At 37.7% G+C, this 17764-nt stretch overlaps 1 protein-coding gene across 2 annotated transcripts in view; it reads right to left on the bottom strand.

Moving 5' to 3' along the window:
- IL13RA1 (interleukin 13 receptor subunit alpha 1) overlaps positions 1-17764 on the bottom strand; it is a 58017-nt gene that overhangs the window by 33686 nt on the left and 6567 nt on the right. For both annotated transcript variants that reach the window (XM_081277138.1, XM_081277139.1), the window contains exons 2-4: positions 11907-12046; positions 6528-6666; positions 4636-4756 (exon numbers count right to left, since the gene is read on the bottom strand). In XM_081277138.1, the coding sequence (XP_081133264.1) occupies positions 4636-4756; positions 6528-6666; positions 11907-12046 (400 nt within the window). The remainder of the gene's footprint in view (positions 1-4635; positions 4757-6527; positions 6667-11906; positions 12047-17764) is intronic.

The raw sequence follows: 17764 nt of genomic DNA, 5'->3' as shown, positions 1-17764 counted from the left end.
CCAGTGCTTCTATTCTTTATTTGTTCTTTTTAGATATACATGACAGTAGAGTTTATTTTGACACATTATACATACATGGAATATAATTTATTCTAATCAGGATCCCATTCTTTGTGGTTGTACATGAGGTGGAGTTTCACTGGTCATGTATTCATATATGAACATAGGAAAGTTATGTCCAATTCATTCTACTGACTTTCCTATTTCCATTCCTCTCCCTTCCCTCCATTCTCCTTTCTCCAATCCAATGAACTTCCGTCCTTTCTTCCCACCCTTTTGGTGTGTTAGCATCCAGGTATCAGAGAGAATATTCACAGGCCAGTGATTCTTAGGCTTAGTTCTTTGGCCTCTTTACTAGCAAGTCTTCAGAAAGCCAGATGTACTTCATCCTTTTCTCTTTTGATTCCCATACTATAATGCTTCTGAGTCACTTACACTTCCTAAGTTCTCACCCCAACACTGAATGTTCTTTAGCTTTGGATCCTACCAAACATTCACAAGTGATTTGTAGAATACCTACCATGGTGAGGCACTGGGGAAAACAAGACACAGCCCCTTCTTTCAAAGGAGATTGTAGCCTGGGGCAGGCTACCACCAAGTAAACAGGAAATAATAACACAATGTGCTGAGTGCTTTGGCATGCAAAAGTACAAGGTGCCATGGGACGTGAGGAAAGCACATGTATCTAGACTTGAGAGGTCAAGGAAAGCTTTCTGGAGAGGAAATGGTGTCTGAGCTGAGATGAAGACAAATGAGAGGCATTAGGTAAAAGGGCAAAATTCGAGGGGCAAAAGAACAGAATGTTTCCACTATTCTATATGAATATTTTGTTTGAATTCCAGTCTTCTGAGTGCTTGAAAAGTCAGTCTGAGGATATGAAAGAAGCTTAGTGTAAACCAAATGATAGGCTGCAAGAGGGCAGGGCTGGAGGGAAGGAGATGAGACCAGGGCTAGGGAGGTAGATGGGGGCCAGGTCATGGAAGGTCTTTGTCATGTTCAAGAGTTTGTATTTTAACTCCAAAACACCAAGGAGCCACAAAGCATTTTAAGAAAAGGAGAAACAAGCCAGGCATGGTGGCACATGCCTATAATCCCAGCAGCTTGGGAGGCTAAGGCAAAAGGATCACAAGTTCAAAGCCAGCCTCAGCAACTTGGTGAGACTTGTCTCAGAATAAAAAATAAAAGGGCCAGGAAGAGGCTCAGTGGCAAAGCACCCCGGGTTAAACCTCTAGGAAGAAATGTACAATCTTAGTGCCATCTGGTTTCACCTGCAATGCTGCTCAATTTTGCCAGGAGGAGCCTTCTACATGACATGTGAGTGAATTTGACTTTAGAGGTTTTCATTCTAAAAATCATTCGGTTTGAGGAGGTAGAAAGGTTAAACATGATTTAAACATTATACACTATATAATGTATTGAATTATATAGTTCAATTATATACACTATATATGTATTGAAATGTCACATGAATGATACATAAATATGCATGATTTTTTATGTATCAGTTAAAAATAAATTTTTTTTAAAGAGAGAGTGAGAGAGGAGAGAGAGAGAGAGAGAGAGAGAGAGAGAGAGAGAGAGAGAGAGAATTTTTAATATTTATTTTTTAGTTCTCGGCGGACACAACATCTTTGTTGGTATGTGGTGCTGAGGATCGAACCCGGGCCGCACGCATGCCAGGTGAGCGCGCTACCGCTTGAGCCACATCCCCAGCCCCTAAAAATAAATTTAAACCAAAAAAAATGTGGGTTTTTTTTGCATTCTATAGCCATGCGTGTTTTTTTTTTTAATGAGTGTTTTTATATACCAAAAATACTTTTTGTGAGGTCATCAAGCAAAATAGACACACCAGGATTTTTTTTTCTTTTTCTTTCTTTCTTTTTTATTTTCTTCTTTTTTGTGATGCTGGGGATCAAACTCAGGACTTCATGCAAGTGCTCTGTCACTGAACTCTACCCTCAGCTCAACACTCCAGGATGAAAGTGCTTATTTGGTAGCTTTAGAATTCCTGGACACAGCCCTTCACACCCCATTCTCTCAGATCCACTTTAACAAATAATAGTGAGGGAATAAGTCCATGTACAAGATATAGTGTCAAGTCTGGACTCTCCCTTCTCCATCTGCTATTAAACTAACTCAATATCCCCATTTCTGAAGGATAAAAGGGATAATGGGAGTTTGGATAATGTACCAATACACAGTTGGGGAACAGGGAAGCAGTTCTAATATTCTAGAGCACAATAAGGCAACAGTAGTCCACAATTAATTGTACATTTCAAAATAAGTAGAGAAGAGTTTGAAGGTCCCAAAACAGAAACAACAATATTTGAGGAGATGAAAATGTTAATTACCTTGATTTGCTCATTACCCATTGTATACATGTATCAAATTATAATATTCTATTTCATAAATTATATGTTGATTAAAAAAAAGAGTCAATGCATTCATGATATTTTCAGGGCCTTGGAAAGAGTAAATAAACCTACTTTTAAAAAATTCTCCATCCTTCAGAACACTCTTCCCCAGAGGCCAACATGTAAGAAATTCTCCCACCTGTCCAGTCTATCCCCTTGAAGCCTTCAGCTTCCCCCTCCTACCAGTTCCCATTCCACCCTAGCTTCCTACAAGCCTCAGCAACAGCCTATGGCATATACTGCCTTATAGTGACAAAGATAACTGTGTTGGACTCTATCTCCCCTTGTCTATTTTAGGCTTTAGAAATGAAGGGACACGTTTCTTGTCTGCTGCCCATTCAGTGCTTTATCTACAATGTGTGCTAAATAAAGGCTTATTGAATTGAATTGGATTGCTGGCAGCAATGTAATATGGTCCAACTGCCCTAGGTAAGTAATACTTTAGCAATTTTTTTAAAAAATATTAACAAGTAATTACCATATGATTCAGTAATTTGCACTCCTGTGAAGTTATTCAAGAGAAGTTAAAAGTCATGCTCACATAAAAATCTATACATAAATATTTATAGAAGTTTTATTTATAATAGCAACAAACAGTAAACAACCGAAATGCCTTTCAATGAATGAATGGTTAAACATACAGGTGCATCCAGTCAGGCATGGTGGCACACAACTGTTTTCCTAGCAACTCGGGAGGCTAAGGTAATAGGCTCACAATTTTGAGGTCAGCCTCAGCAACTTAGCAAGACCCTCAGCAACTTAGTGAAAATGTCTCAAAATAAAAACTAAATGAGCCGGGAATTTACCTCAGTGGTAAAGCATCCCTGGGTTCAATCCTTAGTATCAAAAAATTAAAAACAAAAATCAGGTGTAAATCCATATTATGGAATACCACAATGAAAAGGAACAAACTTTTGATACATGTAACAACTTGCATGAAGTTTAAGACCATTTTGTGAGTGTAAAAAAAAAAAAAAGAGGCCAGTTTTAAGAGGTATACATTGTAGGATTCCATTACAGTGACATTGTTGAACTGACAAAATTATAGAGATGGAGAATAGATTAGTAGATGCCAGTGGCTAGATACCTGGGAGAGAGGAATGCAGAGAAGAGCAGGTGCAGAAGAAAAGTATGGCTATAAAAGGGCAACTCAAGGCATCTTTGTAGCAATAGAATCGTTCTATATTTCAAATGTGATAAAATTGCATGTGAACACACACAAGCACATGTAAAACTGGTGAGCTGTGAATAAGGTTGTGGATAATACCAATGCCCATTTTCTAGTTTTGATATTGCATTACAGTTACCCAAGAGGTGTCCAATGGGAAAAATAGGGTGAAAAGTATGTGGGGAGATACACACACACACACACACACACACACACACACACACATATATACACACACATACACACACACACACACACACACCCCAATACCCTATGCATCTATAGTTAAAAGTAGAAAGGTGGTTTTTTTTGACTTGTTGATATTTTCAATAATGTCAAGAAAAATCAGCCTTTATTAAACAATTAAAATAGTTAGCATACAGTTCAGCAATTCTACTCATGGGTACTCCTAAAGAAGTGAAAACATAGGTTCACATAAATAGTTGTGCATGAATGTTTATAGCAACATTATTCAAAACAGCCAACAGCAGAAAACAACCCAATGTCCATCGACTGATGAACAGATAAAGAAAACATAGTATATCCCTACAATAGCATATTATTTAGCAATAAAATGTGATGATATTCTGATACATCCTGCAACACAGATGAACCTTAAAAACACTGTGCCTAGTGAAAGAAGCCAGTCTCAAAAGTCCCCACATTACATGATTCCATTTGTATTAAATGTCCAGAATAGACAAATCTATAGAGACAGAAAATAGATGACTAGTTCCCAGGGATTGGGAGGAGTGAGAAGAAAGGGAATCGAGTACTCATGGGATCAGGTTTGTTTGAAGTAATTAAAGTAGTTTAAAATTGATTAAGGTGATGAATATACAGCTATGTGAACATATTAGGAAGCATTTTTTTTAAAGAAGACACACAAAGCAGATACATTTTCCACTGAAGTAAAGTGCCCTCCTCCTTGCCTTTGTAGAGAATAATAGGCTGTTCCTTTTTAAAAAAAAAAAAAAAACTAGGTTGAATCAAAAGGTTCCCTATGCAATCATAATCAGTCCTCCAGTAACTCTACTGTACATACATACTCACCAATAGTAAAGAGTATAGTTAGTGTCAGGACTTGTATTCCTTCCAGGAAGCCATGAACACTTCATGTAGCTCAGGTTGTGCCAAACACATTGGAGCTCCGTTACAGCAGACTCAGGATCACCTAGAAAAACCAGGTAAGAATTTAGGACCCTGCTTGCCAATTGTTCTGTGGCATGGTGGTTGGCGGAGGATGTTCAAGCTGCTTTACCAGAATCTCTCATCCCATTTTACCCAGAAATCACCCAGATGGCCAAAATCCAAATCTAAGGTTTGCAACCTTGTTTCTCACCTCCTGACACAAAGAAAACTCTTCTACCTCTACCTGGAGAGAGAGGTTTAAAGGCCAAATAATATTTCAATCATACGCAAAAACTATTCGTAAATTAATATAAAAATACAACAGCCCTTATTTATTTATTTACTTACTTATTAATTAATTATTTATTAATTATTTGTGTGCTCAGGATGGAACCCTGAGTCTTACGCATGCTAACCACATGCTATAACACTGAGTTACATCCCTAGCCCCAACCCTATATCGAAAAACACTTTACTGAGGTATAGCATACCTTCCTGCTTTTTGATCAATACTATTTTAAAAAGTAAAGAATATTCCTCCTGAAATAGTTCTGAATAGATAAACAATCTTTAACAGTTACTTATGTTGTGTTATGCCTTTAGGAGCACAAAAATCTTTCTGAACTGAAATCTCTATCTTCATTAAGTTATTTTAGTTAAAGTATAAATCTGTAGCTGAGTGTGGTGGTGCATGCCTATAATCCTAGCAACACAGGATGCTAAGGCAGGAGGACCACAGGTTTAAGGCCAGCCTCAGCAACTTAGCAAGACCCTGTCTCTAAATAAAATACAAAAAAGGCCTGGGGATATGGCTCAGTAGTTAAGCACCCCTGGGTTCAATTCCCAGTACCCCAAAAAATAAATAAATAAACTTGTTTCCCTTAATAATCCTTGAAGGAGTACTGCACCAAGCCATCATCAACCATTTTATGTCATAATATAACTTTTTCTCAGATTATTAAACTCCTAAAGAAATGTGAACAGAGCAAGTAAGTTATCTTAAACCATGCTTCCAATCTCTTGGCAGTCCTGAATTTTATAACTTTATAAATAGCATTTCATAGGTTTTGATCAATGCAAGGCAGGTAGGATATGCAGTGCTAAGGTTTGGAGGTGGAAAATAAGGCCCTTCCCTACTCAACCAAAGGACAACATAATATTAAAAAATAACATATGGCCAGGCATGGTGGTGCATATCTGTAATCCCAGAGGCTTGGGAGGCTCAGGTAGGAGTATTACAAATTCAAGGCCAGCCTCAGCAAGCAAATTAGCAAGAGACTGTCTCAAAATAAAAGGGGCTGGAGATGTGGCTCATGGTTAAGTGCCCCTGGGTTCAATCCCAGGTATAAAAAAAAAAGAAAAGGAAGAACATATATGTATAGCATTTGCTCTTGCCAGGGATCATTCTAAGTACCTTATGTATATTGATTTAGATAATCCCCTCAATAATCTTAAGAGGTAGTTACCACCATCATCCCCATTTTACAGATGAAAAAAATGAGGTGTAGAGGGGCTAAGGAATCTACCTCAGATCATACTTTTACTGTGATAAGTGACAGCTGGGATTTAAACCTAAGACAGCTAGTATCTCGTAGCCCTGCTCTTATCAGTAAGCAACATAAGAGCTGGAAGAACATTAGGTAATGTGAGAGTGGGGGACAATGATCAACCTCATTACTTAACAGTTTTTCCTAGGGCTAGTATGTACTGAAGCTAAGCCAACATGCTTATTTTTCCTTTTTAACATTCTTCCCTCAAAACATCCTGAATTTGGATTTAATCTCTAAACACAGAGAGAGTGCTTTTTCAGTTACCTTCAGGGGGTGAAATGCACTTTTCCACCAAAATGCTGGGCTTCTCACTTTCATTGGTGCTACACTGGGACCCCACTTGCAGACAAATCCTCTCATTTAGGGGTACTTCCTTTGAACGATGTGTTTCTGGAGCAATAATCTAAGGTTAGAAAGTTAAAAAAAAAGCATTGATGAAGCAAACACACAAAAATGTGCTTAAAAAATTAAACATGAGCATGCCCAAATGTTTTTGAAATGGTAAGTTGTCAAATGGTGTAGATCAATGATCTTCAATTGAGAGTAGTTTTGTTTTCTTGCCATCCCTGGGGAAAGTCAGTAATATCTAGACATTCATAACTTGGAAGGTAGGGAACTACTAGCATCTAGAGGATAGAGGTTAAGGATGGTGCTAAATATCCTGCAAGACACACGACAGCCATCCATCCCACAACAAACAATCCGGCTCCAAATGTAAATTGTGCCACCAGTGACAAAGCTTGGTGTGGATTAAAGACAATTTTCCACATTTTACAAGTGTCAACATCATGATGTTTATTCACAAACCTACCATGCTAACACATCAGCTGCCAAAAACCACTTTAAAGGAAACACAATATGATTATCAAAATTCAATTTCAAGCAGATACCATCAAGATCAGTAAAAAAAAGGATCGCTTTAAGAATCTGGTAATTGTGGTTATCTCTAGGGATTGAAAGCCAAAGAAATGGTTTTCATTAAACACTTTTCTGTACTGTTTGATTATTGTGACCATCCTCCATATGCATATAAATTTCAAGAGTCACTATGTGCACTGAGTATATACACTCTTACTCTAAAAAGTAGATGAGATTTGTGGAACCACAGAAGTCAACTTATAGACATCTTAAAGACATAAGTCACAAGTTCAGTTATTATGATTCAGAATAATGAAATTAAATGACTCTGGAAAATTAACATTTCCAAAGGTGATGGAGTTGTAATAATTAAGAATGGAGCTGCTTTTAATCAGAGCTCCAAGGAGCGAGCTTCCTGTTTTGCAAGTTTCTGACTCAAGTTTCAGATAGTATTTCCTTTTATAATGTGTTGATGACCATGAAAGGGAAAATTGGTTCCAACAAGCTCAATCTACCACCCCAAACAGCTATTCTAACATTTCACATGTTTGATGCCAGCTAAGCAAGAGAGGAACTGCAGACACCTCCAAAACCTGGACATAAGGATACCTGCTAAGAAGTAGCTGGTAAATCAACAAGAAATAAACCATATCAAAGACATGAGAAAAATCATTTTACAGAGACAGAATAGTTCTTAGGCTCAGTCAAGACAGCACTATGAACAGGGAAGTTGGTTCGCCTGGAAAAAGAAGTATCTTTGAGCAAAATTCTGGCTGGGAGGAAAGAGAGGGTGACTTTGCTACATGGACATCGAGTAGCCAGCAAAGCTCTGCTTACCCTCAGTGGGGCCTCAAGCTATTCTTAGCAAAGTACATTTTCACAACAAATTCCTGATTCCTCGCCAAGAAACCTACTTATCATTTGGCTTCCCATATAGGCTCTGCCTACCAGGATGGAACACACCAGTTATACTGACAGAAGTCTTTCTAGAATGCTTCATCATTTTAGTTTTCAAAGCAAAGTAAGGAATTGTACCTTGAGAGGTGAATGGGTGCTGAGGAAATGAGGTTTCTGGGCCTGTGAAACTGAAGACCAACTCCCAGCATCATAGTAAGGTAACAGGAAGGCTTTGCGTGAAAATTTCACCAACCTCACAATTTACTGAACACAAGTCCTATCTACCTCTAAATGAATCACAGTGACTCAATGATCCTTGATAATTCTTGTTTGGAATCTGTATTTGCCCTTTGAGGATACCAGGGGAAAATGTACCATCAGAAACCATAAATTAGAACTGGGGTGTAGCTCAGTGGTAGAGTGCTTGTCTAGCAGGTGTGAAGCCCTAGGTTCAAGCTCCTGCATCACAAAAAAATTTTTTCCAAGAATTTAAAAACACCATAAATTAGAATCATCATTAAAAAATCACAGTTCTCTTATTATATTAGATATTGTTTCAGTTAGAGGGCTGAGGAGTTTTATTACACAGAGATTTTTATTATAATGAAATTTAGATTTTTTAAAAATGCTTTAGTACATATATCTGAATCTTATCTTTTAGGCATATGAATAATAAGATAATTTAGAAAAGAGATACTAGGAGGAAACATTTTTTAAAAAAATAATAATGTTTTTAAAGCATTTGAGGGTTCAGGGTAAATAATGTTAAATTGATATGAATAATGTAGGAACTGTGGCTGGGCACTGTGGTGCACACCTGTAATCTCAGCCATTCAGGAGGCTGAGGCAGGAATATGACAAGTTCAAGGCCAGACTGGACAACTCAGCAAGACCCTGTCTCAAAATAAAAATAAAAAGGGCTGGAAGTGTAGTTCAGTGATAAAGCACCCCTGTGATTGACCCATAGTAGTACCAAAAAAATAGGAGCTCTGATTATTAATGATTGTCAAGTCAGGCATATCTCTCCTCATTACAGGACTAGATTCCTCCTATCAGATCTTAATGAGATATGTGTGAGTGCTCCCACGTGACTTTCAGCTTTGGTGAATCATTCCACTGGTAGCTGCTGTATTATTCTCCACCCCTCAGGGAATCTGGCATTCTTTGAAAATTTATCAAAAACCAAGACCAGAGTCCTGAACTCATTTTTCTGGACCAATGTTCACTTGGCTAGATTGCATCTTCTCAACTCCAAATTTCCTTTCTCAGAAAGAAATGGAGTCAGTTTCAGCTTCTGCCTCTCTAGATGCCTGGACAGAAGGGACTTTTGATTAACTCACCCAGTGGGATTTGCCTATCTCTTAGTGATGAAAGATAACTAAAATCTGATGCCAGATGCCTCTTCTACTTTTCAGATTAGGGAATTAATAGACATTGACTGATAAGCCTACTATCTAAAGATTGAAAATGACCTCCAGAGTTTATCTCACTTAACAACTTGGGACCACTGGACACTGCATAAGCCCCCTAACATGTACTAACCATGCTAATGCCACTGCTTCAATGTTTCAAAGGTATATACACCCATCTTTTACCTATGATATTAATGCTGTATACAAATGATAGAAAGGAGAGAGGAAAATTACTCCTGCCACTCATTTTCAGCTTTGGCACAGTAAACTTCAATAGGTAGACAGGAAATCCCCCATTACTGATTGGAAGGAATAATCTGCATTTATCACAACTAAAGGATTGATAAATATTAAACTTTTAAATGGTTAAAATAAACAAGGACTCAGGCAGAGGTCACCCTTTATGGTCTCCATCTGGTGTCTTCAGAAGTGAAATAGAAGGAACAAAATTAAAGGATAATATTAGGCTGAATTATATAATACTGTCAACATTCAACCATTTTTGTGCTATAATAGTAGCAATTTTGCACGTTTCAACCTAACAATAGTAATAATAATAGCTAACAATTACTTGAGCACAAACTGTGTCCCATATATGACAAACCTCTTTTCCTTTAATGAACATGAAATCCTCAGCCACACCTCATATTTAAAAAAAAAAAAAAGGAAATGAAGACTCAGGGAGGTGAAGTGACTTCCCAAGGTCACACAGCTTGAAAGGAAAAGAGACAAATTTTCAAACTCAATTCTGTTTAATTGCACTGTCTCTTAAGGCTTAGACTTTCAAGTCTAAATTTCTCTAAATACACTTAATTTCTGGGCTAGAATATCAGCATATTTACCTAACTGATCCTTGACAAGTTAACAAAAAGGGATCTAACTCTCCTCAGAGTGCCACTTAAGATACTTATGTGACCATGGGTTCACACACAAAGGCAATTCTTTTCCTGAATTTCTCAAGGCTGAACTACCAAAACAAGCACTAAGATTTCAAATGTTTAAGGCTCTTTCTTAAGAATGAGAAGAAGCCATTGGGAACTTGAGTTTCACTACTAGAATTATCACCAGGCTTTTAGCCTATTAGAGGACCTCTTTTAAAATGCAAATACTGTCAGGCACAGTGGCACACACCTGTAATCCCAATGACACAGGAAGCTGAGGCAAGGATCACAAATTGAAGCAACTTAGTGAGGCTCTAAGCAATTTAGTGACACTCTAAGCAACTTAGCAAGACCCTGACTCAAAATTGGGGTAGGCAGCTAGGGATAAGGCTCAGTAGTAAAGTACCTCTGGATTCAATATCTAGTATAAAAAAAGCAGAAAGCAATATTTCTAGCCAGGTGAGATGGCTGCATGTATCTCAAAATAAAATTAAAAGGGCTGGGGAAAGTACCCCTGAATTCATTCCACTTAATCAATCATACACAAATACTCCTGACAAGCCTCAATTAATACCTAAGCCATAATTAACACCTCAGCAGAGAAGGGGGAGGAAAGCAAATTTCCCTCTGGAAACTTCCCTGTTCCAATCACTATTCAACTTTCACATACATTATTTGTTACAAGCCAACAAGCCAGGAAAGTGAGTGGGGTCCCATTTGACACACAGGATACTAAGGCTCAGAGAGGTTAAATCACTTACCAGCTAAGTCAGTTAAGAGTAGTGTGCCAACTAAATTTAGTTTGACTCATCCCACCACCAAAGCTGCTTCAGAATAATGATTTCATAACTCACTATATCAGCCTCCTCAAAATCCTGGACAAATATAACCCCAAATACCCTTTTCCCATTACAAACATATACATACTGAAAGAAGGTATAAAGAAGGGCTGGGATTGTAGCTCAGTGGTGGAGGATTTATTTGCCTTCCACATGTGAGGCATTGACTTCGATCCTCAGCACCACATAAAAATAAATAAATAAAATAAAGGTATTGTGTCCATCTACAACTAAAATAGATATAGATATAGATTGATATAACAATTGAATAAGATTATCATAAAGACCCTGTAATTATCCAACCATGTTAATACCAATTTACTTAAATCAGTTGACTACATTTGACTAGAAAAGTTTAAAGTTTTCTTCATTTTTCCTCAAACATCAGGAAACTTTCTGCTCAAACCCACTTACCACTTGACATCTTAAATTTTCACTTTCTATATGGCCACTTACTGTAGACCACAAAGTTCTTGCATATCTATCTGTACTAGATGGTAAATATGAAAGTTCCTGGAAAAACTGAAAGTGTTACATAGATGCAAGTTGACAGGTAAAAACAAATTTTAATAATAACATAAATAGTTTTTAAAAGTTCAGTTTTGTCAATAGCCGGTTAAACCCCTCTTGAAATTTGGCTATAACCCAAAATAAAGCTCCCAGTTTGAAGTAAGATTAGAATTTTGATTTATTCTTGGCTCCCAATACATAGTGTTCACTTTACCTCAATAATGCAGTATGTTCCAGGAAACTTACCTTGTCCTGTTTGTCACCAAAATGACTGAAATACCTTAGACTACAATTTGGACTGGCTCCCTCTGGAGGATTCCATGTCCATATTACTGTGCAGAGGTTTTCAACAGAGACACTCAAATTCGTCACAGGTGGCTGAGTTTCTGTTCAAATCAAGCACATAAAAGAAATGTATCAATACCAGTATTTTTAATGGTTCATGTGGTCTGTTCTCCCACTTCCTAAAAGCCAAAAATAATAACAGCTGAGTTAACAATATCTAGCATTTACTGACTTAGGCATTGTTGGAAACACTGTACACACAGTTAATCCATTTAATCCTCATAACAACCTTTGAGATAGGGACTTCTATTAGCTTAATGTTAAAAACGACATGACTGGGGGCTGGGGCTGTAGCTCAGTGGTAGAGTACCTGCCTTGCACGTGTGAGTCACTGGGTTTGATCCTCAGCACCACATAAAAATAAATAAAGATATTGTGTCCATTTACAACTAAAAAAAAATTAAAAGAAAAAGATGACATGACTGCTGGGCACGGTGGTGCACTCCTGTATTCCCAGTGGCTCGGGAGGCTGAGGCAGGAGGATCATGAGTTCAAAGCCAGCCTCAGCAAAAGCAAGGTGCTAAGCAACTCAGTGAGACCCTGTCTCTAAATAAAATACAAAATACGGCTGGGGATATGGCTCACTGGTCGAGTGCCCCTGAGTTCACACCCCACTACCCCCTTCCCTCCCAAAAAGATGACATGACTGGGGCACAGGGAGGTTTAGTCACTTGTCCCATAGCCCCTGGTTAGTAAATGGCAGAGCTGGGATTGCAACCTGGAAAACGTGGTTCCATCATGTTCTTAACTACAGTCCTCCCTTAGTATCCATGGGAATTTGGTTCCACCTGTGGAAACCAAAAATCTTTAGATGCTCAAGTCCCTTACACAAAATGGAGTAGTATTTGCCTGTAACCTATGCACATCCTTCCTTCTGCTTTAAATGATCTCTGGATGACTTATGATACCTAATACAATGTAACTGATACATAGATAGTTGTTATACTCTATTGTTTAGGGAATAATGACAAGAAAGAGAGTCTGTAAATGTTCAGTAGAGACACAATTTTTTTTCAAATATTTTCAATTTGTGGTTGTTTGACCCACAAATATGGGACCCTTTGAAAAAAGAGGGCCAATTGTACTTGACATAAAGAAGTGTATACTCTTTTTTTTAATTGTTATTGGGGATTGAACTCAGGAGCACTCAACCACTGAGCCACATCCCAACCCTATTTTGTATTTTATTTAGAGACAGGGTCTCACTGAGTTGCTTAGAACCTTGCTTTTGCTGAGGCTGGCTTTGAACTCGTGAACTTCCTGCCTCAGCCTCCTGAGCTGCTGGGATTACAGGTGTGCACCACTGTGCCTGGCTGAGCATATTCTTAAATACTAGCATTTCTGAATTGTTCTCATGCAGAGATTTGGGGTTCCCTGAACTTGGGATTTATATCTCACTTAGTAATAGTTCAGTCTCAGCATTTCTGCCAGTGGATTTACGAAGTTTGTCTTCAATTGTGCTAACATGATCTGTTTATTGTTTTTGTTGTTTTATAGCTTTTCTAAAGAAGTACTGAGAAAAAGATTTAGCAGCCCTAGTTGTTCCCCTGAGGTCTGACACTAAGCAGCTGGAACCAGAGCTTTGACTAATCTGAAGAGGGAAAGAGAAGAAGCCATGAAACACATTTTCAAACATTCCTGAAAACTCCTAAAACTAGGGCTATCAATGTCATTCCCCCAAAACTGGGTGGAATGTTCTGTCCAATCTTTCCAACTCTTCTGTAAATCAAAAATTATTCCAAAATATGGTTGGAGTGCAGGTCAATGGTGGAGCACTTGCCCAGCATGAGCAAGAGTCTGGGTTCCACCTCCAGAACTACCAAAAAAGGACCCAAAATAAAATTTGTTAGACTCATTAAAAAAATCCTCCCAAATTTTCTAAAGTGGTAAATTGAATTATAATTAATTAAGGACTATAGTTACAATACTTTATCAAACTGAATCCAGACTTATGAAGAGGAAGAAAATGATGAAGATTACAGCAGACACAAATGAAAGAAGGAATAGGAAAATAAGAAAAAGCCAAGCATGGTGGCACATGCCTGTAATCCAGTGGGTCAGAAGGCTGAGACAGGAGGATTGTGAGTTCAAAGCCAGCCTCAGCAATTTAGCGAGCCCCTAAGCAACTTAGTGAGACCCTGTCTCTAAATAAAAAATAAAAACACCTGGATAGATGGCTCAGCTGTTGAGCACCCCTGGATTCAATCCTCAGTACCCCCCCCAAAAAAAAACCCTTTCATTATAAAAATACTCAACAAGCTACGAATACAAAGAAAGTACTTCACAGTAATAAAGCTATATATGAAAAAACTGAAGCAAACATTACATTCGCTGGTGAAAGACTGAAAGTTTTTTCTAAGACCAGGAAGAACACAAAGATGCCACTTTTATTCAACATATTCCTGGAATTTCTAACCAGAGCAATTAGAAACAAAATAAATAAATAAATAAAAGATATTCTGTTGTGAAAAAGCAAAATATGCCTTTGAAAATGGCATGATCTTACATGTGGAAAACCTTAGAGATATCAAAAAAAACTGTTAGAACTGATAAATTAATTCTACTATGTATCAGGATACAAAGTCACCACACAAAAATCAGTCATATTTCTATAAACTAACAATAAACCTCAGGAAAAGGAAATTACAAAAACTGTTCCATTTACAATAGCATCAGAATGAATAAAATACTTAGGAATTAATTTAACAAACTAGGTCAAAGGTTTGTATAATAAAAACTATAAAACATTTATGAAAGAAATTGAAGAAGATGCAAATTAATAGAAACACAACTCATGTCCATGTATTACAAAACTTAATGTTATTAAGATGTCAATTCTATCTAAAGTGACCTCAAGATTCAATGCAATCTTTCTCAAAATTCCATATGGCATGGGCTGGGGAGGTAACTCAGTGGTAGAGCTCTGCCCAGTGCTATTTTCTGCAAAAATAGAAAAAAAAAACATCCTAGAATTCATACAGTTTTAATTTGCTTTTCTCTGATTGCTAGAGATGGTGAGCATTTTTTCATGTACTTGTTGATTGATTGTATATCCCCCTCTGAGAAGTGTCTGTTCAGGTCCTTGGCCCATTTGTTGATTGGGTTATTTGTTATCTTATTGTCTAATTTTTTGAGTTCTTTGTATACTCTGGAGATTAGTGCTCTATCTGAAGTGTGAGGGGTAAATATTTGTTCCCAGGATGTAGGCTCCCTATTTACCTCTCTTATTGTTTCTCTTGCTGAGAAAAAACTTTTTAGTTTAAGTAAGTCCCATTTGTTGATTCTTGATTTTAACTCTTGTGCTATAGGTGTCTTATTAAGGAATTTGGGGCCTGACCCCACGTAATGGAGATTAGGGCCAACTTTTTCTTCTATTAGATGCAGAGTCTCTGGTTTGATTCCTAGCTCCTTGATCCATTTTGAGTTAACTTTTGTGCAAGGTGAGAGAAAGGGATTCAGATTCATTTTGTTGCATATGGATTTCCAGTTTTCCCAGCACCATTTGTTGAAGATGCTATCCTTCCTCCATTGCATGCTTTTAGCACCTTTGTCTAATATAAGGTAGTTGTCATTTTGTGGGTTGGTCTCTGTGTCCTCTATTCTGTACCACTGGTCCACCTACCTGTTTTGGTACCAGTACCATGCTGTTTTTGTTACTACTGCTCTGTAGTATAGTTTGAAGTCTGGTATCACTATACCACCTGTTTCACTCTTCCTGCTTAGAATTGCTTTAGCTATTCTGGGTCTCTTATTTTTCCAGATGAATTTCATAATTGCTTTTTCTATTTCTGCAAGGAATGTCGTTGAGCTTTTGATTGGAATCGCATTGAATTTGTAAAGTGCTTTGGTAATATGGCCAAGATACCATCTCACTCCAGTAAGAATGGCAGCCATTATGAAGTCAAACAACAACAAGTGCTGGCGAGGATGCAGGGAAAAAGGTACACTCATACATTGCTGGTGGGACTGCAAAATGGTGCAGCCAATTTGGAAAGCAGTATGGAGATTCCTTGGAAATCTGGGAATGGAACCACCATTTGACCTAGCTATCCCTCTCCTCGGTCTATACCCAAAGGTCTTAAAAACAGCATACTACAGGGACACAGCCACATCAATGTTTATAGCAGCACAATTCACAATAGCTAGACTGTGGAACCAACCTAGATGCTCATCAATGGATGAAAAAAATGTTTCATATATACTCAATGGAATATTACTCAACACTAAACAATAAAAATGGCATTTGTAGGGAAATGGATGGCATTAGAGCAGATTATGCTAAGTGAAGTTTGCCAATCCCTAAAAAGCAAGTGCCAAATGTCTTCCTGATATGGGGGGGTGACTCAAAATGGGGTAGGGAGGAAGAGTATGAGAAGAAGATTATCACTAAATAGGGAAGAGAGGTGGGAGGGAAAGGGTGGGAGAAGGGGAATTGCACGGAAGATGGAAGGAGACCCTCATCATTATACAGAATACATGTATGACAATGTGAAGAAAAAGAAAAAAAAAAGAAGTGTGTCATATTAGATTGGGTAGATAGAAGTGATGTAAGGGGAGGGGAGGGGAAGGGGGGATAGGAAAGACAGTAGAATGAAATAGACATTATTATTGCTGTGTGTATATACGTGACTGCATGACCAATGTGATTCTGCAACCTGTACACTCAGAAAAATGAGAAATTATATCTCATCTGATTCAAATGTATGATATGTCAAGGTCATTGTACTGTCATGTGTAACTAATTAAAACAAATTAAAAAAAGAATTCATACAGGACCTCAAGAGAACCTGAATAGCCAGAATGATTTTGAAAAGGAAGAACAAAGCTGGAAGACTCATACTTCTGATTTCAAAACTTATTAAAAAGCTATAATAGGGCTGGGGATGTGGCTCAAGCGGTAGCGCGCTCGCCTGGCATGCGTGCGGCCCGGGTTCGATCCTCAGCACCACATACCAACAAAGATGTTGTGTCCGCCGAGAACTAAAAAATAAATATTAAAAATTCTCTCTCTCTCTCTCTCTCTCTCTCTCTCTCTCTCTCTCTCTCTCCTCTCTCCTCTCTCACTCTCTCTAAAAAAAAAAAAAAAAAAGCTATAATAATCAATAATCAGCATGGTCCTTTCAAAAAGACATACAGAACAATCGAATAAAATAGAAAACATGAAAATAAACTATCACATATATGGCCAAATGATTTTTAACAAGGTAATATGGCCAAGATACCATCTTGAACACTCCTCAAAAAGGGCAGTCTTAACAAATGATGCTGGGAATACTGGATATCCACATGTGAAAGAAAGAAGGTAGATCTTACGTAACACCGTGTACAAAATTAACTCACAATGGATCAAAGACCTAAATATGATATCTAAAACTCTCAGAAGAAAATGTGAGACAAAAGCTTCATGTCACTGGATCTGGCATTGATTTCTCTGATAGGACACTAAGGACACAGATAACAAAAATAATTAACAAGCTGAAATTTGTGAAAATTTTTTAAAAATTGTGTATAGAATGGCAATATCAACATAGTCTAAAAGCAACACAAAGAAGGGGGGGGAAATAGTTATCAATCATATATGATAAGAGATTCATATCCAGAATATAGAGAGAATTCTAAAAACTCAACAACAAAGAAAAAAAAACCTCAAAAAGAGGCAAAGACTGGGTGTGGTGGTGCAAGCCTATAATCCCAGCAGCTCAGGAGGCTGAGGCAGGAGAATCGCAAGTTCAAAGCCAGCCTCAGCAAAAGAGAGGTGT

Source organism: Spermophilus citellus (assembly GCF_964194105.1).
Source record: "Spermophilus citellus genome assembly, chromosome: X".
NCBI lineage: Eukaryota > Metazoa > Chordata > Mammalia > Rodentia > Sciuridae > Spermophilus > Spermophilus citellus.
The sequence above is the reverse complement of the archived record's forward strand: the minus strand, read 5'-3'. Positions and strand labels throughout refer to the sequence as shown.